The sequence below is a fragment of the Schistocerca gregaria genome, chromosome 2 (assembly GCF_023897955.1).
Source record: "Schistocerca gregaria isolate iqSchGreg1 chromosome 2, iqSchGreg1.2, whole genome shotgun sequence".
In the NCBI taxonomy this organism is placed as follows: Eukaryota; Metazoa; Arthropoda; class Insecta; order Orthoptera; family Acrididae; genus Schistocerca; species Schistocerca gregaria.
Window position 1 is genome coordinate 458,600,580 of NC_064921.1, and position 26,312 is coordinate 458,626,891.

The window sequence follows — 26,312 nt, forward strand, 5'->3', positions numbered from 1 at the left end:
CTCTCCATCCATCGCGTTTCTTGCGTTTCTGTGGTTTTCTTGTCCCCCTTTTTGCCATTTACACGTTCGTCGCCCTTAATCGTTCTTGTGATCTTTCATTCCGTTTTGTGTTGTCAGTCTCGTTTATTTTATTCTCACACTTGTGGCATTGTTTTATTCGGAACAAGGGACTGATTACCTCATAGTTTGGTCGTCCCTCACCCCCCCCCCCCCCCCCCTCACCCCCCACCCCCACCCCTCTTTTAATCCAACCAACCAACAAGGAAAAACTGTCAACAGCAAGGTATACTGTGACACCCTAAAGGTGCGTTTACACCTGTGCGTCTTGAGGCTAGTCGCCCTGCGGCTGTAGCTTTCCCAGTCGCAAGCACACGTTGAGGAAGAGGCACGAAACCTACACGCAAGCCTCTACTCGCCGGTGCGGCAAGCACAGCCGCACGGTGGCTAGTTGCAAGTCGTACAGGTGTAAACGCACCTTTACACCACTTCGATGCAGAATTCAGCAATGGCGGTGGGGAGAGTGATCGAAAGGAGTGCTCCTATAGCACGACAGTATGCGGCCACACACCGGCGATGCATGACTGCAAAGCTGACATCACTGAGATTCGTTGCGCCACACGCACCAAATTCACTGGATCTCGCTCCATCCAATTATACTTCATTCGACCACATGAAGTAGCGCTGCGATGTAAAAGTTTCAACAACAACAAGATATTGCTATCGGGTGTCCACGAGTTAAGTGCGTAGACCCCCAAACAATGGCTCCGTGGTGCAGTAATGAAGTTGCCAGCGGTGTATTGACGTTGGTGGGGTGTATGTTGAGAAATCCCATGTACATTGACTCGCATTGATTAGTAAAAGAGGTACTAAAATTACTGTTGTAAATCATTTCCAAACACTGTGATATATAGCACCAGACTTCTACGCAGGCCACGCGTTTCCCGTTAAGTTATGAGCAGCGGTTTGTGGGCCCGGAGTAGGCGCCCGTTGGCGGCCTAAATATGTTCCGCCGATTTCAAGTCAGTTGAATTTGGTGACAAGAAATCAATGTGAGTTCACTTGATGCTTCTCAAACCACTGTACCACTTGTGATACGGACAGTTATGCTGCTGGAAGATGCCATCACCGTCGGAGAAGGCAAGCGTGAAGCGACGGATAGATTCGTGGAAATGCGGTACCATTCGCGTGACCTGAAAGTGAAACACACAGTTAAAGGCTGTACAAGACTGTCGCTGTGTTTTTCTAAGCCTTACTAGCATAGCAATAAGTTACATTCTCTAAAACTGAGCACAAAGTGTTCTGCTACTACGGCTCCTCAGGCATTTGATTACCTTGGTAGACCTACCGTTGACGTTTACCTTCGTCCAAATCATTTTGCATTCCAAATTTATAATAACCTCACTAGATGTGATCAAGCTCTTTAAGGCAATACGTACCCCGCCACTATTGAAGTAAAGCCGTTCTTTCGCCATGTACCTCGCTGTATTAGTATCTTTGATGTGCAAGGATGAGCGATTCCCTCTAAACTTATGTAGCTGATCTGTATTACCAGACATAAGTGATAAAGTGGTCATAGATCCTGGAAAAGAATTGGACTTCACGTAAAAACAGTACATTTGTACACCATGCGCTCTGTACTACCAGACACACGGGTCGTGCTTCAGTTCTACATGCTAGGGCAAACGTCTTCACCAAGAAGTTTTCTAGGGGAGCTGAGGGTAGCTTCTAAACAGAGACCTTAGGTACATTCGTGTTAGCATAATAGAAGGCGAATACGTAGCCTTCAGAGATCGAAAGGCAGCATAGGATCAATTAGGAAAAAACACAAGGTCCAGTAGAAATTCATGGTTAAGGCACGAAATATTGAATCTAATTGCCGAAAGACCAAAATTTAAAAAAAGGCGGCCAAAGGGAATACAGAATTCTAAAAAATTAATGGTACGAAATGAAAAATGGCAGTGCAGGAATGGCTAGACGAAAAATGTAAAGTTGTTCAACTGTGCATGACTATGAGAAAGATAGCTATAGCACACATGGAAGTTACACATTTGGAGAAAAGAGATACACTTGTATAGAATTCTTGAGAGTATTTTTGTTCTGTCATTGCAATTACAAAAATGCGTGATACTTTTCACCGTAAGTGTTTCGCTATATTGAGGTAAAGCATCATCAGTGGTCCTTAATAAAATTATTTATATTTTGATTTGCTTTTAGATCGACATAACCTTAAGGAAAGACGATAATAAAAACACGTTTGACATATACAGAAAACCTCACAAGTGACGTTATCTTAAATGCAACCTCAAACCACCTGCAGTGTCACAAACAAGCAGCAACCACGTACATGAAACTTCCTGGCAGATTTAAACTGTGTGCCGGGCTGAGACTCGAACTCGGGACCTTTGCCTTTCGCTGGCAAGTGTTCTACAGACTGAGCTACCCAAGCACGACTCACGCCCCATCCTCACAGCTTTGCTTCTGCCAGTATCTCGTCTCCTACCTTCCAAACTTTACAGAAGCTCTCCTGCGAACTTTGCAGAACTAGCACTCCTGAAAGAAAGGATATTGCGGAGACATGGCTTAGCCACAGCCTGGGGGATATTTCCAGAATGAGATTTTCATTTTGCAGCGGAGTGTGCGCTGATATGAAACTTCCTGGCAGATTAAAACTGTGTGCCGGGCCGAGACTCGAACTCGGGACCTTTGCCTTTCGCGGGCAAGTGCTCTACCGACTGAGCTATCCAAGCACGACTCACGCCCCCATGTTAAAGTTGTACTGACAGTAAACCTATTTTGTGGGTTTCTGAATGAATCATAGTATATTAAGTTATGAGTTTTATCATACAGTAATCCATTTGAGGCGCTGACAAGGGAAACCCCCCTTCGCAACCCCCCCCCCCCCCCCCTCCCCCGATGTCATGTTAAGAGGGCCCAGTGGACTGCCCGTCGAAACCTGAACACAGATTAAGTATGAAAACAGGGAGAACGTGTTCTGAACTGTGAAATAGGCGAAACAGAAAAAGTGTATGGTTCAAGGAAAAGAAGTGCAATATACGGCCAGCTGCAAGAACGGCGACGTTGTGGTGTAGTTGTGACTGTATGCCAAAAGCGAGGTGTAAGGAAGGGATCTATAATGACAGTTCATTCTGACTACTACTGTGTTAGCAGTCAAAAGGAAGTGGCTTTCGAATGGGAATCGCTAACGTTTGATGGTGTGTCATACACGGCGTTAGTGACAGTTGTATGTCATATGATAGGAATCTCTTACCGATGCACCTAGTTTGGACGCCTGGTGACTAAGATACGCCTCCTTGCTCGATTTAAGTGTTCGTATGAATGAGAATGTGATCCACTCCCAAGGAAATGATGAAAACGTTATAGTTTGTCACGTAAGTTGCAAAAAATGAACGCAACAATTCACTACCATGTAGTTTCTCTGTACTCTTTCAAAACAAATGTTTTTAACGTTTATGAAGTTGCGTTCCGTTTTGAAGTTTTGACTCTTGAATTTCTTTGTTGTAACGTAGTTCACACTCGGTTATTTGTTATTTCTGTGAGACGTCTGTGGTATCTCGCCTGCTGTCACTATTCATTAGATTTACTAGCGACGGTAACGTATTCTTACCATATTACTCATATTCTATAATCAGTGTATAGTACGACAACTGCCAAGACTACGGAAAGAGAACAAACAGTTCACTGACCTGACGGACAGTTCTTAATGTTGCGAAAAAAAGAAAACCTTGCATGAGAGAGTTTTGAACACGACTCATCCTCTTCACACAGCAACACCGGGACCGTTTAACCACGACGCCGCGCCTCGAGTATGTGCATAATGTTGCACTTCTTAAGCACGGACCATTCACTGTTTCTATTTTGATTTTTTTGGTAGTTCAGTTCACCTTCTTCTTGTTTCCATTCTTGGTCTGTGTGAAGCTTTTGATGGACTATCCACTGTCTAACCACTAAATCTGAGGGGATTGCGATTGGGAGTTTCCCTTGTGAGAATCATTAAGGCCTAAAGCACATGAACGTCGACTGTGATCTTGTAGGATTTATTCGTGCTTCTTAAATCTGTTTATCTTACTGTGAGTCAGGTTTATCTGTGCTGTAGGCGCACATTGCATATCTGAAAATTCACGAAAAGCTGTATCACTGGTTTCTTCGATATTCACTTAGATGCGGGATCGACAGCGCTGTGCTTTATTCCCTTCTACAAATGAACTAGCGCCTCCGAGAACAGAATATTTGGTTGAGAGAGTGACTAAATAAAATAAGCGTGACTACAAGCGAACATTTAACAGGGAAGTGTGTAGTTAGCACAAGTTGTTGTGTGGGTTCAGCGTAAGAATATGTTATTGGAAATGGCTGTAATTGTATAAATTTGTTGATAAGCATAACTGTTATACAGCAGATGCTATTAATTTCACACTCTCAAATTGATCTGAATCTAGAAAGTTGTGAACTTCCAGAATGTATACTCAGGAACCGCCATTGCTTCAGTCTAATATTTCTACTTATCCTTTACAGTACAAAAAGCCACTCTTTCCATAATTAGCCGAAAATTTGTAAAATAAAGAAACCTGACAGCCCAAGCACGTTTCAAAACCGGTTGCGTTTACATGGGAGCGAAAATCGATTGCGGAATTGGAAAATCGGCAACCAGGAGCGGATTTCCAGAATCGATTTTTAAGTGTTTACATGTCCACCCAGAAGAGAGTTGGGAAACGGTACACGAAATCCGGTTTTGGGAGCCCCTTTGTGATTAACAATAATTTACTACGTTTCATACGGCAGCGCTATGCAACAGTTGGTAGCCTTGGCAGTAAGGCGCCTTCCAGATAAGTTTGTTGTTGTTGCCAGCGCATCAAAGCATGAGATGTGAAAGTGTTTGACACGGTAAGCAGCTGATATTTGCTCTACGTCGTGCGATAGCAACCGTTTACTGTTGGTTCACAGACCTAGCGCGAGGAACTTACGCAGATATCTCGTGCCACCTATTTAAATACTAATAATATAGCATACTGCAAACCATCTCAGGTGCGCACATCTGTCAGAACAGACAGTGATCCGTATTGTAACAGAAAAGTACTGTGGAAGCTGCTGTTATTTACTTATGGCTCTACAGTTTGTGTTCAGATAATGTAAAAACAACGTTTTATATTCAGAAAATTTGTTCTGTGGTACATTAATGTAGGCCTACTGAGATTGCCCTACGCTAGTTGTATTTAAAGTGAACGATTTTACTTTTACTCGTGTTCTCCCTTGATTCCCAATTCCGAAACAGAACTTAATCTACATATGAATGTGTAATGTAAATGTAAAATGACTCGTTCAACATCATTACGATTAATTGTACAAACTATCCTCGGAACACGAAATTAACATACGTATATTAGGAGGAGAAACTTCAATAGCGTAGTTAGTTTTATGCATTTACAAATGTCTTTTATAGCGGTTGTTAAATCATCGTTGCATTAAAGGTCTTAACTAATCCGAGAAAAATATATTTGTTGTCAACGCTCGCGTTTATTGTTGTGACAGTGATGGAATCCTGATTCATTTAAATAATTTTAGTTGTCTTGTCGCTGTGGAATTCATCAAACGATTATTATGTGTAGTAATGCATATACTATGCTTCAATTTTTCGTAATTCGGCTTATGTCAGTGCAAAAAAGGTGTGACCAGGTCATAATGCGTAGATCTTGATTAAAGATGACAAACCGGGGGGGCGGTCGAGAGACAGTATAGAAAACCCTGGGGGGAGGAGGGAGAGAGGGAGAGAGAGAGAGAGAGAGAGAGAGAGAGAGAGAGAGAAGCCACTCACCTTAGATTATAGGGGACTATGCCTGATGATGACATATGGATATGTATTATAATCATCAGTGTTATTGAGACAAACCAGTTGTGCCCTTGGCACTGACGTGGCAGGGAGAGAAGATAAGCCTAGAACACAGTGTTGGTTTTTCACTACCAGTTTTACGTTTTCTCACTCATATAAATAAAACAGAACTTAATGGGACTAATGTTCAAAATAAACTGTGACAACAAAAACAGTTCTCAGGAAAATAAATTGTACATAGTTTAACTGATATAATTGATCATTTTATGGGTCATCATTTCAAGAGAATAAACAAGTTTGTAAAGCAGGAAATTGATAGCAGGTAATATTGCACTTAGTTGAACCTGTGGAGTACAATAATAAAACCAACAGAACACCATAAAGGGAATTGGTAAAGAGCATGAGACATATTAAAAAGTTGATGTAATATTCTCCCAATGGTTTTCAGAAATATATTGTATTTAGAATGCATGGAATTACCAATGGTCACTGTTGATTTCTTCCACATTTTGACAGCCATTTTTTTCCCTTCTAGGGTCCTGGTCCAGGGACTAGCTCAAACCAGCCACACCAGCCATTCTTTGCACCACAAGGCCTACCTCCAAGTTTCCACACCCCTCATTACGGCAATCCTCTACAGCCTGGAGTGATGAGTCATGTGCCACCCTCTGCTACTACAGCCCAGCAAGGTAGTTATTTTCTTGATGAAAGGATCATTAAATGTGCTATTTTTGTTTTTTCATGTATTGTGATGACTTACTTTTAATTTTGGTCATAATACCATTTCATAAGCTTTTCATAGATTCATCATGTTCCATGTATGCCATTTAGAACAACTGCTAAGACCGTGGAACAAATCAAGTATATGTTAACAATAGATAACCATATCATGAGAAATGTAACTTGTTTACCATATCAAAAATGAAGTTCGGTGTCACTGTGGTGTCAGTGTTATTTGTCAGATAAATGTAATCAAGTAGATTGGTAAGAAAGCTACTACTCAGAATAAACATGGCTGTGTCCTTGGTTACTCTAGGCAGCTGATGTTTATCTCCTTAATATTTGCTTGATTACATCGGTATTTTTCAAAGAAAAATGGGGTAAATGTTACTTATTGGACACCCCCCCCCCCCCCATGCATTTTTCAGTATGGCACAGATGTAACTGGTTAGTTTTTTTACCACAACTTTTATTTGGCTTTCACATTCACTGGCTACACCAACTCTCAACCAGGTTGTCTCACCTTGCAGCATAAACTAGAACTTCACCTGTGTGACAGACAAGTCTCTCACAACAACCAGGGTTGCTTTTTTTCTGAGGGGGGGGGGGGGTTGGTTAATACCACATTTTTAACTGAAATTATCCATACTGAGACATGTATTACAGTACATTACTATTTTCATACAGCTTTACGCCAAAGACTGGTACTTGCCATGTAGCTAAGAGAACTTTCCATACCATGAATCTAGAAATGTAGATGATATGCAGGAAGAATGCGTAAGGAGGTATATTTTTAACTTTCCTTCTGTTATAATGCATGTGGTTCTCTGAACTCCAGATAAGGAGACAAAATTTACAGAAAAATTATTTTTGACTTCTATTGTGATTGCGTACACACAGTTCAACTGAAACAGATCATTGTTAACTACAAAAATTGTTATGAAGGAATTGTAGTAGTAAAGAGTGTAAGGATTCCAAGATCCTTGAAGAGGTTTCTGCAAGACATGCAGTTATGTACTTCACACAATATTTTCATTTCAGCTGGAAAAGCACTATTTTAGCTGTGCTTTCCCAGATGTTGATATTGCAACACAACAGGAAGTGAAATTATGCAAAATAAGCCAACTAGTTTGAAAATGAATGAACAGGTTTTTGCTTGTATTTCAGCTTTTCTTTTAAATTACATTTTCTTTCCATCTCATGGACAGTGAGACCACAAATAGATTCATGGCATTTTTGTGAAGGGGGTGGGAGTGGAAGTTTGATAGAGAGTTGTACACCAATAAAAAAGTATTATGTATTGTGATGCACTGGCTAGGGTAATATAATGCCCTCCTCTTGTGAATTTGTTGTTGTGAAAACAGGTTACTTGTAGGTAGTGTAGCCATTCTTCATCCCATATAGCTATCCTCTTTTTCTCTCCACTGACCAAAGTAAAAGTTACTATGTTCTTCCCTCTAAATCAAAACTTTTCCCTCTTTAGGGATTTGGTTTATTTACCAGTACTTAGCATATAGAACCAGCTATTTTTTGCAGCTGGACGCCAACCAACCTAATCTGTCTTTGAAGTTACAGCGGTAAAATGTAAGTATTTGGGCTTCAATTTCACTGTAAAACATTTTTCTGGCTCTGATATGGAGCTGTTAGATTTGCATTTAGCCACAATACTAGATTCTACTAGGCCTATATTAATTTATTTTTTGTTCATATTCTACTGAAGGGCTTTGAATGTGGTAAGGTCTTGCCCATTCAAGAATAATGAATGAAAATAATTTTACACTGCTTGTGTTAATTTCTGAAGCAGTGTCAGTTACTCCACATGTTTGTAGAACTCTTTTAAGTAGTGCATACTTGTTCCACTCCCACCATACCTTAAGTACTATATTATAATTATACTGGAGTGCCTCATGTAGTTATTTTGTAGAAAAACTGCATTAAATCGTGTTGCAGTGTTGTCATAGATAATATTTCTCACAAATTTTGCATTATACTTGTTTAATGCATATAACATATCTTGTATTACAGGTCATTCCCCACCTCCACTTAATTTTCACAAAGATGAAAGAACCCACCGCCAGTATATAAAACTGAAGAAGAAGCTTGAACAGAAACAGTTAAGAACTGAAAATTTTATTGTTGGTTCATCTCAGGTGACACCACCTGCTTCACCTAGAAAAGGTAAATTTAAAAAACTAAAGGGTTCTGTATTGATTAAGCAGCTTGACTATAACAAAAATGTAATAACATTGTGTTTTGTTACTTGACTGGTTGAGATTTGCAGTTTCCGATAAAAGCAGACGGATTACATATTACAAAGCTCCAGACAGAAATCCAAATAATCATCTGAAAAGTATAGAAATGTTATTGAAATTTCATTCAGAAAGCTATGGTTACATATATTGGAACAAAAAATTTCATTTTTAGTTCACAGGGCAACCAAAAGTCAAACTTATAATTCAGCTTATAAAATTTTCACAAAGAAAGACTAACGTACAATATGTTTTTTAGAATCATTACTTTTGTTCTGTATGCTATGTATGTTTTTCTTGGGGAGTCGACATGGAGTCACATAATTTCAGAATATGTTTCATTCATTTTTACTTTTAATCATACTTAAATTCTATCGCTTCCCTTTCATTAACACTTTCTCTGTGCATCACAGATGGTTTTTCTCTGCATTCAGTAATGTCTGTCTTCCTTTGCAGAATTAGTGAATGGTATGAGAAGAAGCAAGGAAAGGGGCATGAGCAGTGTTGGCACATCAGAAGATGGGGAAGAAAGCAGCAGTGTACAGGATGATGATGATGATTTTCATGTCATTTCTGAAATTTTATCTACTGTCAAACCTCCCCAGGTTAGATGTTTGTATGCTTGATTAAATCTATTTTTTAATATATATTTCAGTTTCTCTGTGTATTACTTTAATTTTTCCCAGCTGGCTGCTATTTTTTCTGTAATTTTTCATTCTGATGTGTAGGTAGCTGAACTGAACTCTCGTAGTGCCTTAATGCAATGGTCACCCCCTGAGAGGCTTGCTGATAGTGGACTGGAAGGGAAGACTGAGTTTGACATTTCAGAGTCAGATCTTCGTTATGAAGTGCTTTTGAGTGACAAAGCAAAAGAAGGGAAATACAAGATGATTTACAGTGGACCATCACTTTCGTGCAGGTAAATGCTAAATTTACCAAAAAGTGATATAATTTGTTTGTCATAACTAACTGTTTGTTTAATTGTGTTGTGACAGAATATAATTGCACTTAAAATTTCAAGGCTGTTGTCAATAATTTCTAGACTCTCATGAAGATTGTTTGATCAGCATCTCATATTGTTGGTATTGTCATGGAGCTTTTTTTTTTTAGATGTCATTATGGTCATTAAAATTATTTTACTTTGTAAATAAATGAAATTTTTATAAAATTTAAAATGAGAATGTCACATGCTTGTGATATTCTGTTCCATTTTTTGTCTAGTCAGTTTTTGCATAGAACAGTGAAATCAATGAATTTATAATGGAGAAGAGTAACTTAATTATCTGGCAGCAGTTACAAAATTTGAGACATATATTTAACGGAAAACATTATGAAAAGCTTACATTGCTATCAACCATATAGCAGAGATTTTGAGCCACAGATAGACACAACAAAAAGACTGTCAAACAAGTAAGCTTTAAGCCAAAGGTCAGGAGGAGGCTGGGGTGGGGAGGGTGAGGGATATAAGGGTTGGAGTAGGAGTCAGTATAGTGCTGCTCGTGGGAGTGTGTAGGGCCGAGGTGAAGAAAAACGGTAAAGTAAGGAAGTTGTAGGGGGGGGGGGGGGGGGGGGCAGGGATGTTGGTGGTGAGGGGAGGAAGGAGAGATGTAAAAAGACTGTGAGTGCCTTGGTGTAATAGAGGGCTTTGTAGTGCTGGACGGGGTACATAGTATGAAATAAGTGGGTGATATACAATGAATAACAAAGTTTGAGGTCAGGAGGGTTATGGGAACGTAGGATATATTGCAGAGAGAGTTCCCACCTTCACCATTCAAAATAGCTGATGTTGATGGGAAGAATCCAAGTGGCATAGGCTGTGAAGCAGTCATCAAAATGAAGAACATTGTGTTGGGCAGAGTGCTCAGCAACTGAGTGCTCAAGCTGTTTCTTGGCGACATTTTGTCAGTGGCCATTCATGCGGACAGACAGCTTGATGGTTGTCATGCCCATTTAGAATGCAGCACAGTTGTTGCAGCTTAGCTTGTAGATTATGACTGGTTTCGCAGGTAGCTCTTCCTTTGACGGGATCGGTGATGTTTGCCACCAGATGGTGTTGCATCTAGGACTATTACAGGGATACAAGTGATGAGGCAAGGGGTTTGGGAGCGGGGTTAGTGTGGGGATGGATGAGGATATTGTGTAGGTTCGGTGGGAGGCGGAATACCACTATGGGAGGGGCGGAAAGAGTATTGGGTAGGACATTCCTCATTTCAGACAATGACAAGATCCAGTCGAAACACTGACGGGGAATGTGATTCAGTTGCTCCAGTCCTGGGTGGTACTGAGTCACGAAGGGAATGCTATCTGTGGATGGACGGTGAGACTTCAGGATGTGAGAATATGTCGCCGCATACTCCAAAACACCCAGTTAAAAATGATAACATTTCAAATATGCCATGCACCTATGACATGACACAGCACAGTTACATTACGGGTTAAAGCAGAAGAGTGGTATCGAATGCTCTAGTTGACGTACATTTGGCACACATTTTCTGATAAATAAATGGGGGTAATATTTATGTGACACTAAGCAAGTCTAATGTTAATATTGTTTTGCTTTATTTTAGACTGCCCTTTCAGTAAGATATGCAGAGACTGTAGGACAAAGTAGGGATAGAAGGATCCAACAGTCTTAACATTGATCCTATGATCCAGCATCCTATAGCATGCTCAAATAAAGGCAAATCATGAAAACGGCTTGTGTTGAACTTAGTTGTCAAATTAGCATTTATGCCAGCTGTTTGCTCAGTGATTCCTATATAATAGTATTTACAGGCACAATTTCATAAGTGTTTAGCATCAGATCTATCAGAATATAATTGTTCTTAAACAGGATTCAAGATCTACGACCTGGGACAGAATACTCTGTATGTGTGGCAGTCAGTCTGGATGATCTGAAAGGATCAGTATCTATTCCTACAACTTTCCGCACGCCACCTTGTGAACCAGAACAGCCTCTCCCTCCAAAGCTTATCAGCAGATCTCGCACCTCTCTTTTGCTCAGGTAAGTTCTTTGAAAGACTTTGTATTGATGATTTTCAGTATGATCAAAAATTTTATAATATGCTTATACATGCTTGCAGTTTGCGCTCTTAATTTCAGATGCCAGAACATGTTCATGTCATTTTTCTTGCCAGTGAAGTAGGATTATAATAGAGCTATTGCTAGACCTTTTAACTGTGTATATATGCTGTACAATTGTGATATGGCCAACATATTCTCTACTCCCCTAAATTACAATCCGTTTCGTTGTAATTTGTTCATGCATTGTATTTTTAGTCAACTACGCATACGCTTCTTTTAAATTTTGAAAGAACTGGAAAGTAGTCATAACTGGGTAAAACACACAAAACTTGCACTCATTTTATTTCATGAGCAGTTCAAGTTATTGAAATAATGTTTTTGGGAAATAATAGTATAGAGAGAAGCATATGATATAGTTGCACAAGTAATCCTCTTAACTTTAGTAACATCTTAGACATTGTAGTAAGTGTGATTTGTTTTAAAAGCATTTGAAAGCTCTATAAAAGAAAGGGTACAGTGCGAAAATCATTGTTAGTGTTGGCTTTGAAACTTTTGCAAAATTTTTATGAAATGTGCTAAAGAATAAAGGTAGAGTGGTAAGTCTGATTTTGCAGTATTAAGTTCACCAAAATTGGGCTCTCGTGCCAGGCTCTGTCATTATATATAGCATGAAGTTAGGCCTATCCTACTGAGATTAAACCTTTCTTCTTGACTCAACTTTGTGTGACATAGAGGCAGAATCGGGTACGATTGTTATAAACAGAACTTATGCTAATTTCAAGCTTATTAGAAGGGGCTTAGGAACACTATTTCAAATGTGTGTACGTACTTATGTTTAAGTGAACAGCTGTTGTGGAAATGGTTAAACAATTAATACAGCCATGGAGTCTGACATGAGATCCCCACTTCGTGGTGTTTACACCACCAAGCCATTTAATTTTATCACATTTCTGGAATACTTCAGCAAAAAATTTTAACAACAACATTAGCAAGCATTAAAGCACTATACTCACGTTTTCAAGTGTTTTCAAGTGCTTTCAAATGCTGTTATGAAAGGTATATAATTCTAGTTCAAAAAATCCATTCTTGCTTCTCTATCTTGCTCACCAGAATTAAGAGTATTGCCCATAGAACAAAATGATGTGTACCTTCTTTTTGCTACCATTAGCCGAAAACCTTCTTTTCGATATCTTGAACTGTTCACGAGATAAAAGTAGTGCAAGTTTTAGGTAATTCACCCTGTACATATTAACCATTTTGCGAAGAAGTCATAGTTCATAAAACCATAATTTGTGGGGGGGGGGGGGAAATCACTCATTTCACACACAGGAAAATTAACCAGGAGCAACCATGCACAGTGATGATGTTATGATTGTCTACATGCACTTCCTATCTTATCCAGATTCCTCTTAGATGCTATCAGAGTTATTTACCATGGTGTATTTTTGGTGTCGCTGAAATTGTATCCTCTTAAACTAGATGTGGGCAAATAGCAGTCTGTGGGCCACATGCTAATGGTTTTTGTGCATTCCTAAGGAACAGAGTTTTTATGCAACAATTTCTACCTTTTCTGTAATTTAAAATTAACTAATACATGCAATCATTTTAAAAGTGTACCCCTCTGGTAACATCTGCTGCCACAAAGTAGCCCCTGAGCAAAAACTGTTGCCCATCCAAACTGTGCTTCTGAGATACAGTTTCCGTCATATCTGAAACCAGACTGCACAACTCTTTTAGGAGTCTGGTCTTAACTAACAAAATTGTGACAGAACTTAAACTTATTAAAGAACACCTTTACCATTTGCAATCAGAAAAATACAATTTCTGTAATAATGAAACCACATTACATGATTCCATGATTAACTTTCTTTTAAACACACAGCCAGCATGGGCTTATTTGTTGCAGTTTACATTTAATAGTTCAATGTATGATTGCCAATAATAGTTTTTCTGTTTTAGATGGAGTCCAACAGGAGACAATGGTTCTCATATTACGCACTATATTTTAGAATATGATGAAGGAAAAGGCGGGTGGTTTCGTAGAAGCGTACAAAAACCGGGGAAAACAGCACAATATGCTTAAACTTCAGTCTTCGACGTGCTACAGGTTCAGATTAGCTGCTGTAAATGAATATGGCAAAGGGTAAGATACCAGCAGTTTCAAATTGTTACCAAGTGGAATGTTGATGTTTCAAACACGAATTAATTCTTGGTGGTTGGAAGTGCAACTTTCTAAGCATTTATTATTATTATAATTATTGCGATCATCATTATTATTTTTCTGTGAGACACTTCAGTGTAGCAGTTTGGGGGGGGGGGGGATGTTTTGAGATCTGGTCTGTACTGCCTTATTTATGACACAGCAAACCATTGCCCTGTGTCCGTTACGGAACGCTTAGTGTAATCCACTTTGATTTGTGTTCTACAGTGCTCATCATTATCTTTCCTTGTTGTGAGATGAGTGAAGATAGTAATCCCGGTTCATCATAACATCAATGCAGGCTGTAAGTCCTGTGAGAAGGGGGTTGGTGTGGGACTGTTTTCCTGCACTGTTCCTCTCCCCTTGGGCAGTCTCATTTGTTTACACATGCAGCCAACTGCCACATTTACTTATACACAAAAGAATAAAATTTGGGTGTTTTGGGAAATTAAATGTGAACATTTTTGCATTATTCGCTTTAACAATGTGTTAGGAGGAAAATATAGGTGAAGCATCTTCGATAGTTTCATACCTGGATGTCTTTAAATATCTCTCTCTGTCTCTCGTATTTAAAAAGATAAAGACACACACCATTACTGTTAAAATACTGGAGTATTTGCAATATCAAACAATGGAAAATCGAGAATGGAACGTAACAATATCATAAGGATATTGCTACACACCATATAGCGGGGATGCTGAGCCACAGGTAGGACACACACACACACACACACACACACACACACACACACACACACACACACACACACACACACACACACTCTGCTGGCTTCAGAGACTGTGGTCATGTGTGTGAGAAGGCCGTGTTCGCCTTCTGACAGTTTTTTGGTTGTGCCTATCTGCGACTCAGCATCTCCGCTATATTCTGAGCAGCAACTATCCTTTTCATAATATTGTATTACGCTGCAAGATTTACTACTTGCTATCTTGCAAGAAGTGGGGAAAATGCCGGTGCAGATTATAAGTTTGGCCTCTATGTACTGTAAGCATGCAGTACTGGTAACGCAATCCTGTGTTCTGAGCGTCCACAATCTCCTGATAACTGGTTTTCTTTTCCGAACTGCATCATTACTGTTTTTGAAACAAATCACAATGAAAATAGTGCAACGGAACACATACAACAGCATAGCTCAGTGCCAAAGCAGACAACAGTGCAGTTGACAGCAGTTTGTAGTTCATTGTGCAGTTGGCAACAAACACCTGCAAATCACCATAGTATGAAGTCTCCTAACTGCTACTGATCAGAACTGGAAAGTCCACATGCCAGGTTATAGTTCCCATATAGTACTTGTTATTTATTATTGTTTTATTTAATATTTATTTATTTATCACACTGGAAGTAAATTGGAGAAGCTGAAGAATTGGTCACTTTTAGTCACAGTCTGTTGTGACTTTTTAAAATTGTTGTTACATTTATCAATTTTTTTTTTTTTGCTCTTTTAGGAAGAGAATAAGTTATTTAATTTTTTCCCAAGTTTCTGTACTCAGGTTTGCTCATTTAATTTTTTGGAGTTCTCCAATGATGAAACCAGAGGATCTTCCACAATTTGAGAGAGATTGTTCCCTTTGGATTTTTTTAGGGTTTTTTATAATTTGTGCAACTTCTGTTAGTGTCAAATATTCCTCTGTTATAACTGCTTCTAGTTTTGTTCCAGGTTATAATTTTACTTTAGTAACAAAACCACTGCTATGATACTCTGTTCAGTTTTGAAAATAGACCTTCTGTACTGCCTGGCTTGCAAAGACTGAAAAAATTAGTGAAAGTGAACTATTTTGCAGTGTGTGTTCTTGCTCTATTAATTTTGAGACAACAAGTTTTCTGGCAGTTTGTAACCAATCACATTCAACAACACATTCGAAATTAAATCACATCAGTTGTGTTTAGAACTTTCAGATCAGACACAACCTGCAAGTTTGATACATGTGCCAACATAACAAATAGATCCACTACTGCCGAATTGATTTGGACAGTGGAGGCAGTAATTCCTAATTACTTTATGGATTTGTCAAGTGATAGTTTTTAAGATGATGATTCCTGCCAGCATTCCTGAACATATTGCGTTTCGGCGTAAGAAAAATACTTGATTACAGATGGACTGGCTCCAGTATCTGGAACATGTTAGAAGAAGCAAGTTCATTGTATTACACACGGAGTTTTGATGAAACTAAGGGTGTTGAAGATAAAAGAATTAATAAAAGCAATCATTCTAAGAATTTCTTTATAACCAAAGCGGATGGTGAAATGAAATGTTACCTTAGAAATTATGTGAAGCACTTTCTGAAATGAACTTGTCCCTAAATAAATGCATTATGCTAGGATCAGGTGGACCTAACATCAGTAAAGTGTTTAGGCATTTAGATAGTGACATCCAGGAAACTCGTGGCAGACAACTTATAAACATCTGAACTTGCAACATTAGAAGGAATTTTGTCTAAGTTTTAACATCCCTCATCACAGTTGTTTGAGGCATATAGCTACTAGATGACTTGCTGCTACCCAGTCCAGATTCTCCAATGACATTGTGAATGCTTAAAAACTTAAGTGAAAGCAGAATGTCCTTCCATAATTTTATGTGCAGAACTAGTTTGTAAATTGTTTTCAAAGCCAAACACCTTGATTTGCAAATTGCACACAGAAATAGAACATACTCGAACCTTTTTTGCTCATCGTCTGGTAGATTCTGCTTTGAGGAAAAATGAGTGTGTTTCTGAAGTTCTTTATAATGAACTTTTTACATTGGACAATCTGTATCCTGACGAACAACTACACGTTAGCAGGCAAGTAACTAAAGACCTTAGTAAAATGTAAGAATGTGAGAAGTTTTGGTTAGTAAAGTTGGCCCAAGGACATTACATTGCAGCTTGCAGACTAGATGGAAAACACATGCTTATCAAGTGCTCCACTGAAAAGTTTTAAGTTTTTTGACCTCAAAGAAAAAATACAGAGCAGAAGCTACAGAGACATCCTAAAGATTGTAATAATGATGTCTTTTGATGCGTGGCACGATTCTAGGACTATTGTAAGGCTCTACAGTTTGGGAAAGATACCCAGCTTTAGATAACAAAGGTTTTGACAATTAGTGACAGCAACATATCTCGAAGAGAGACTTATCATCCGTAGAGTTAAAATATCCAGATGTTTCAAAACAAGTGAAAGCTTCTTTTAATTGTCCTGTAGAAATGCAGGCTTAGGGAGAAAATATTGTGCCTTGAAGTGCATAAGGCAGTGATGCCCAAAAGTTTTTTAAACAGATGCCTCTGGAAACTAGTCCCATTTTCTGTTTGTGCCAGTCGAATTACAGCTCGTTACTTGTAGACAGCAAGCACATGCAAATTCTACTGCTTATAAGGAAGAATGTTAAAGGAAAATAAAACTGGACTTAGAAGAAAAGCAAAAAGTGGAATAAAACTAAAGTTATCCTGAAAAGGGAATTAAGAAGGCGAAAAACAATAAAATATCAATTGACTGTGTCAGGTGCTCCAAAAGAAAAGAAAAAAGAACATAACTATCTAAAAGAAGCATGAGATGATCTTCTCTCTCAAGCTTCAGCTGCTGGTGCACAAATATTTCAGTAGAAGAAAGAGTGACGGAAAGGGATGTGCAGACCACTTAGAGATATATTAGGAAAAATAAAATGTAGTATGGTTATGAACTGTAGATTAAAACTGAAGAAACTGCAAAAAGATGGGAATTTAAGGAGATGGGACCTGGATAAACTGAAAGAACCAGAGGTAGTACAGAGTTTCAGGGAAAACATAAGGGAACAATTGACAGGAATGGGGGAAAGAAATACAGCAGAAGAAGAATGGGTAGCTCTGTCGGAGGAAGTAGTGAAGGCAGCAGAGGATCAAGTAGGTAAAAAGACAAGGGCTAATAGAAATCCTTGGGTGACAGAAGAAATATTGAATGTAATCGATGAAAGGAGAAAATATAAAAATGCAGTAAATGAAACAGGCAAAAAGGAATACAAACGTCTCAAAAATGAGATCGACAGGAAGTGCAAAATGGCTAAGCAGGCATGGCTAGAGAACAAATGTAAGGATGTAGAGGCTTATGTCACTAGGGTAAGATATACTGCCTACAGGAAAATTAGAGACCTTTGGAGAAAAGAGAACCACTTGTATGAATATCAAGAGCTCAGATAGAAACCCAGTTCTAAGCAAAGAAGGGAAAGCAGAAAGCTGGAAGGAGTATATAGAGGGTCTATACAAGAGCGATGTACTTGAGGACAATATTGTGGAAATGGAAGAGAATGAAGATGAAATGGGAGATTAGATACTGTGTGAAGAGTTTGACAGAACTCCGAAAGACCTAAGTCGTAACAAGACCCCAAGAGTAGACAACATTTCATTAGAACTACTGATGGCCGTGGGAGAGCCAGTCCTGACAAAACTCTACCATCTGGTGAGCAAGATGTATGAGTCAGGCGAAATACCCTCAGACTTCAAGAAGAATATAATAATTCCAATCCCAAAGAAAGCAGGTGTTGACAGATGTGAAAATTACCGAACTATCAGTTTAATAAATTTGTTAACATAGAGTATAGATTTAAGTGTCGGGAAGTCATGTCTGAAAGTATTTGTATGGAGTGTAGCCATGTATGGAAGTGAAACATGGACAATAACTAGCTTGGACAAGGAGAGAAGAGAATAGAAGCTTTCAAAATGTGGTGCTACAGAAGAATGCTGGAGATTAGATGGGTAATCATACACAACAAAATAAATGAAAACACAACTATGGAAGAGTTACAACTACTGGTTTATATAGGAGCACTCACTACACTAAATGTACACACTAGGCAGAGATCAGAACCAACCAACACACAGAAGAAACCCAAAAAACCAGCATGGCAACACAGGCTACAGATCAGAATAGAAAAACTGAGAAAAGACATTGGACAGCTAACACAATTTATACGACATCAGATGTCAGAAAAAAAAACGAAAAAGGTTAGGTAAAATCTCACAACAAGAAGCAATAGAGCAATTAGATGAAAAGAAACAGAAATTACATGCATTGGCCAAACGACTTAGAAGATACAAAAAAAGTGAAAATAGAAGGAAACACAACCAAACATTCAACACAAACCAAAAGAAATTTTACCAGACAATAGATAACACACACATTAAAATACACTCTCCACCAAACATAACAGACATGGAACACTTCTGGAGCAACACATGGTCAAACCCGGTACAACATAACAGGCATGCACGGTGGATAGAAGCAGAAACAGACACATACAAGATGATACCACAAATGCCTGAAGTGATAATTTTGCAACATGAAGTCACCAAAGCAATTAATTCTACTCACAATTGGAAAGCCCCTGGAAAAGATAAAATAGCAAATTTCTGGCTAAAGTAGTTCACCTCAACACATTCACATCTAACTAAATTATTTAACAGTTACATTGCAGACCCATACACATTCCCTGATACACTTACACATGGAATAACATATATGAAACCTAAAGATCAAGCAGACACAGTAAACCCAGCTAAATACCGCCACATAACATGCCTACCAACAATATACAAAATATTAACTTCAGTCATTACACAGAAATTAATGACACATACAACACCGAACAAAATTATAAATGAAGAACAAAAACAAAAAGGCTGTTGCAAAGGAGCACGAGGATGTAAAGAGCAACTGATAATAGATGCTGAGGTGACGTATCAAGGTAAAACTAAACAAAGGTCACTACACTACGCATACATTGATTACCGAAAAGCTTTTGATAGTGTACCCCACTCATGGTTACTACAAATATTGGAAATATACAACGTAGATCCTAAATTGATACAGTTCCTAAACATAATAATGAAAAATTGGAAAACCACACTTAATATCCAAACAAATTCAAATATATTAAAAACAATTATTCCAATACTTTCCAAGCGAGGAAGCGCCGGTAGACAGGCACAATAAATAACACACACACACACACACACACACACACACACACACACACACACACACACACACAATTTCTAGCTTTTGCAACCGACGGTTGCTTCTTCAGGAAAGAGGAAAATTCAAATATCACATCACAGCCAATACAGATTATGCGTGGAGACTCATTAAGTCCTTTCTGGTTCTACCTTGCTCTGAACCCACTATCCAACATGCTAAATAATACAAATTATGGATACAATATTACTGGAACATACCCACACAAAATCACACATTTGCTATACATGGATGATCTAAAACTACTGGCAGCAACAAATCAGCAACTCAACCAATTACTAAAGATAACAGAAGTATTCAGCAATGATATAAATATGGCTTTTGGAACAGACAAATGTAAGAAAAATAGCATAGTCAAGGGAAAACACACTAAACAAGAAGATTACATATTGGATAACCACAGCGACTGCTTAGAAGCTATAGAAAAAACAGATGCCTATAAATATCTAGGATACAGACAAAAAATAGGAATAGATAATACAAATATTAAAGAAGAACTAAAAGAAAAAATAGACAAAGACTAACAAAAATGCTGAAAACAGAATTGACAGCAAGAAACAAAACAAAAGCTATAAATACTTATGCTATACCAATATTGACCTACACATTTGGAGTAGTGAAATGGAGTAACACAGACCTAGAAGCACTCAATACACTTACACGATCACAATGCCACAAGTATACAATACATCACATACATTCAGCAACAGAAAGATCCACATTAAGCAGAAAGGAAGGAGGAAGGGGATTTATCGACATAAAAAACCTACATTATGGACAGGTAAACAATTTAAGAAAATTCTTTCTAGAACGAGCAGAAAGAAGCAAAATACACAAAGCAATCGCTCGTATAAATACATCGGCTACACCACTGCAATTTCATAACCGCTTCTGCAACCCTTTAAGATCACATAACATCAACAGATGCGAAGAAAGTAAATTGGAAAAAGAAAACACTACATGGCAAGGACCCGTATCATCTAACACAACCACACATCGATCAAGACGCATCCAACACATGGGTAAGAAAAGGCAATATATACAGTGATATGGAAGGATTAATGATTGCAATACAGGATCAAACAATAAACACCAGATATTACAGCAAGCATATTATTAAAGATCCCAATACCACAACAGATAAATGCAGACTTTGCAAACAACAAATAGAAACAGTAGATCACATCACAAGCGGATGTGCAATACTAGCAAATACAGAATACCCCAGAAGACATGACAATGTAGCAAAAATAATACATCAACAGCTTGCCTTACAACATAAATTTATAAAACAATACGTTCCCACATACAAGTATGCACCACAAAATGTACTGGAGAATGATGAATACAAATTATACTGAAACAGAACCATTATAACAGATAAAACACCACCACATAACAAACCTGACATCATACTCACCAATAAAAAGAAGAAATTAACACAACTAATCGAAATATCCATACCCAATACAACAAATATACAAAAGAAAACAGGAGAAAAAATTGAAAAATACATCCAACTGGCTGAGGAAGTCAAGGATATGTGACATCAGGATAAAGTTGACATTATACCAATTATACTATCAACTACAGGAGTCATACCACACAATATCCACCAGTACATGAATGCAATACAGCTACATCCAAACTTATATACAACTACAGAAATCTGTAATTATTGATACATGTTCAATTACCCGAAAGTTCCTAAATGCAATATAATGACGATGTAAATAAAACAGAAAGAAACTTCCACATGGGAAAAATATATTAAAAATAAAGATTCCAAGACTTACCAAGCGGGAAAGCGCCGGCAGACAGGCACATGAACAAAACACACAAACACACACACAGAATTACAAGCTTTCGCAACTGGCAGTTGCTTCGTCAGGAAGGAAGGAAGGAGAGGGAAAAATGAAAGGGTGTGGGTTTTAAGGGAGAGGGTAAGGAGTCATTCCAATCCCGGGAGCGGAAAGACTTCCCTTAGGGGAAAAAAAGGACAGGTGTACACTCGCACACACACACACACATATCCATCCGCACATACACAGACACAAGCAGACATATTTAAAGTGAGTGTGCGAGTGTACACCTGTCCTTTTTTTCCCCTAAGGGAAGTCTTTCCGCTCCCGGGATTGGAATGACTCCTTACCCTCTCCCTTAAAACCCACACCCTTTCATTTTTCCCTCTCCTTCCTTCCTTCCTGACGAAGCAACTGCCAGTTGCGAAAGCTTGTAATTCTGTGTGTGTGTTTGTGTGTTTTGTTCATGTGCCTGTCTGCCGGCGCTTTCCCGCTTGGTAAGTCTTGGAATCTTTATTTTTAATATAAATGCAATATAACATATACCGTACAGTTAAAAGGAAGTCACGCTTGATAAAGGTGCGTGTCACTTTCTACTTCTGACCAGACATAACGTCTGAGATAAGAAAGAAATAATAATAATAATAATAATAATAATGTGCCATACCTGTTCATTGAAATATTTTGGCACCTTTTTCAAGTGCCACACTGGTTCCTCACCCTGAAATTGGTCATTCATTAAAGTATGTACACTTAACTACCAAAGAAAGCTAAATTAACTGTGCTAAAAACATTTTATTTTTCATTTATCATAACCTGGTCTGTACAAGTCTCAAGATTGCATGGGGAGTCCTGAGAGGATAGAACTCAAAGTGAATTAATTATGCAGCTGGTAAACTATTATTTTGAAACTCGGAAAAATTATTAAAAAATTGAGAGGTTGGGCATGCATTAGAAAGCTAGTCTGGCTAGGACATGAAGGTAAATGAGTAACACCTCCTTTTTTAGAAAATAATGTAGTCGTAGAATTGCAATAGAAGCTGGTTGGTCTAATGAGGCATTGGTTTCAAATTCCTCTGCTGCCAGAACAGCATTCCCCCCTCTCCCCCCTTGTTATGGGCAATATGCTAAAACAGTTCACTCCCCCTCATCTTGTGTACTACAACAAATGTGGTAGTGTTTTGAGTCAGCAGTACAGCTATGTGTTATATTGATTTACCATCATATTGGCCTTTACACACTTCCACCGTGAGAACAGTCACCAATTGTACTGTGTGTGTAGATGCTGTGTTGCTAGATTACACAACTGAAGAGAAACTTCATCTACTAAGCATAACATTAGAGAAATAACAGCAATAAAGTAATGTTACTGCTGATGTTATCACTTGTGCTAAAAGTTATTTTGCCAGATAACTGGAAATTAGGTGAATGCAGAAAAGTTTCATTGGTGCAGGGAGACAGAATCTTAACATACTCCACACTGCTATGTATGAACCTCGACAATGCAGGTGCACTGGCGATTTTCTAGCAAATTTAATGAATAAGTGTGCAATAACTAAGGGCCTACAGCATTCCCATAACCATGAGAAACTTGCAACCGGAAAAATTTTTTACTTTTCCTAAAATGATTTCTGTTGTTCGTAATAAAAAGAATTTGTTTCACAAGAGGTTTTTAGTTAATATTTTATGATATAAAATGATGATGAATATTTTATAAATAATACACTTACAAGTAGTAATCCTGAAAGCACTGAGGTACACAGTCTTTGCATCATCATCTGCTTTCTTTTCTTATCAATTTGCCAGTCTCTTTCTTCCCTTTCTCTGAGCAAACTTTGCAGTAATGCATAGTATTTACTTTGTTGGCAGTGGGAGGTACTTTTTCTGGAAAGTGATGGCCAAAATTTCTGTCCAGGCTAGTGCTTATTGTTGATCCTGAAGATCAAAAGTCTCCTCCTGTTGCTACCAATTTCAAGCTGGTTTTCTTATATTGTTTTTTTTTTTTTTTTTTTTTTTTTTTTTTTTTTTTTTTTTTTTTTTTTTAATGATGTTCACTAGAGAGATTTTCTATTTATTGACATCTCTGTACAAAATTAAACTGTTCACGGCAGACATTACAAAAACATGGAAGAAAAGTTTTTCCACCACTTCATTGCTTTTTGTGCGAATGGGTAGTAACTGTACAGCTGATCCATATGATCTACACCAGTCTTCCCGAATGAGGTTTTCACTCTACAATGGAGTGTGTGCTGTTATGGAACTTCTTGGCAGACTAAAACTGTGTGCAGGACCGAGATGTGAACTCTGGTACTGAATTGAAGTCTTGGTCCAGCACACAGTTTTAATCTGCCAGGAAGTTTTACACCAATCTTGTTCATATTGTAGTCAGTTACAAAGTCTGGTTTCATTGCTATTGTAATACCACCTTTTGAAAATACTGGAATGTCTTCTGTTGTAGCTTGATGTTTTGTGGATACAGTATACATCACACTTATTTTTCCACTTCAGTGCTAGACTGGGCCCATTCCTCAAAAATATCATTTCATTTTGCTTCAGTTTTATTCTTTTGAAGCTTGTTGGTAAGCCTTTTCTGTTTTTCTTTACAATTCCAACAGCTAATGTATTTTTCTCCCACAACATCTGGAACACTAATGTAATATCTGTCCATGTAAATACAGTGGCCTATACCATAATATGGAGAACAGAGTCTGTCTAATAATGCTGGAGTATGGTTGTCAGTCCTTCCTGCTGATCCTGTGAAACATTGCAGTTCACAACATAGCCTGTTGCAGCATCACAAAGTGCATAAAGCTCAAAGTTATATTTATAGTGTCTATTTTTCATGTAAACCCTAAAGCCAACATTTCCACAAAATGAACAAATAACTTAATCTACAGTTAAATTTTCATATGGCACGCAACTGGATCTACATCTTTTGACAAAAATGTTGAAAACAGGTCTAATTTTATGAAGAAGACCGTGATTTTCCTCTTTTTTTGTTATGTTGAGTTGTCATTGGCATGCAGCATGAACATAATACTGGAAAACCTGTCATGGTTCAACAATCAATAAGCAAAGCCTGTTTGTAAAAATGGATCAGTTGACCAATAGTCAGTAAGCATTGGTAACTTCACAATAAACATATGCAGAACTGTTGCAAAAAAACAAAATATTTCTTGTTGTTTTACTGGATCCCATTTGTGCCACATATTGTTATTTTTTATTTTATTTCATTGTTTCGTTGCAGCAATTTTTGTACCGGCATATGTTTGTCTCGGTCTTGTATGTTTTGCATAACATTGTCACTAAAAAAAGTTCTAAAAACAGTCGTAAACTTTAGTTCCTGTTCGCAAACAAGTGGCTCCAGGTGCCAACGGAAATACTGGAAGCTGAGGGTGTGCACCGTGCTCCTGCCAGTTGTCAGCATTGTGTTCAGTAAGACCTACTGTAGCATTTGTTGCTATAACATTTGCTTATCGTTGCGGCTCCTCATCTAATGGAAGTTACAAAGAAAAAAAAAAGATAGTGTGTTTCCTTTACAAATTATCCATATAAATTAGCAACAAAATTGAGAAAAAAATATTAAAAACTATTACCTGATTCGTCACTTGAAACATTTTCTTGCTCGTAGTTACTGTTGTCTCCACTGATGTCAATATCAGATTCATTTTCTCCGAATAAAATGTCCAGAACTTCACTTTCCAGGAGGACCCTGGCTGTCATTTTTGCTCAAAATGATCATTCACAATCACAAAATTATGGTTGCATGCCAAGTGAAAAGTCGTCAAAGGACCAATTGCTATACTTGCAGATATTCTACTCGTACAACTGATACACACAATTCATCGACTCCTGCTGCATCTAGTGGACAAAATATTAAACTACTGCAGTTATCTTACAGCCACCAGCCATAGTGCAGTGAAACACACCTTTCAGTGACCATACGAGATATGGGTGCTGTACACGCGGTCGAAACGTATAGCGTACGGACGTAGTGTTGAACGCGTTAACTATTAGCCAAATGAAATACAGTCTAATTGAATGAGTGTATTTTTGTGATATTTCCCACGAGGAAACATGTTTGCATATTGAGAATGCAAGAGGAAACATACCATTGAAACATGCATAACTCTTTAAAATGATGATGAAAAAACATACCTTCTTTGACCTCTGCAGTGATTAGAAGTGAATGTTACTGAGTTGCTGCTGCCAGCCTCCTCCTCCTAACATTTTTCAGAGGCGTTTTCATGAATAATGATTTATCTTTTTGGGAGAATGTTTGCCTTTTATGGCTGTAAAACATAGGGTGTGAGTGTTACTATTGACTCCTATAAACCTTCACAGTCAAAGAATTTACTGCTTAGCACATACTTTATTTGGACCAGTTACCTGCTTTTGGAATTATCTGTTGACTGTTATCTGTATTAGTTAGAATATTCTGCTCAGAAATATTGCTCTGGCTGGACACACAGTA

General features: G+C 38.1%; 1 protein-coding gene across 1 annotated transcript in view; it reads left to right on the forward strand.

Moving 5' to 3' along the window:
• Nucleotides 1-26,312, forward strand: part of LOC126325726 (fibronectin type-III domain-containing protein 3A) — a 302,806-nt gene that overhangs the window by 229,977 nt on the left and 46,517 nt on the right. Inside the window, 7 exon segments of the mRNA XM_049995274.1 lie at nucleotides 6,378-6,531; nucleotides 8,588-8,740; nucleotides 9,268-9,416; nucleotides 9,540-9,730; nucleotides 11,645-11,815; nucleotides 13,795-13,864; nucleotides 13,866-13,978. Of these exon segments, the coding sequence (XP_049851231.1) occupies nucleotides 6,378-6,531; nucleotides 8,588-8,740; nucleotides 9,268-9,416; nucleotides 9,540-9,730; nucleotides 11,645-11,815; nucleotides 13,795-13,864; nucleotides 13,866-13,978 (1,001 nt within the window).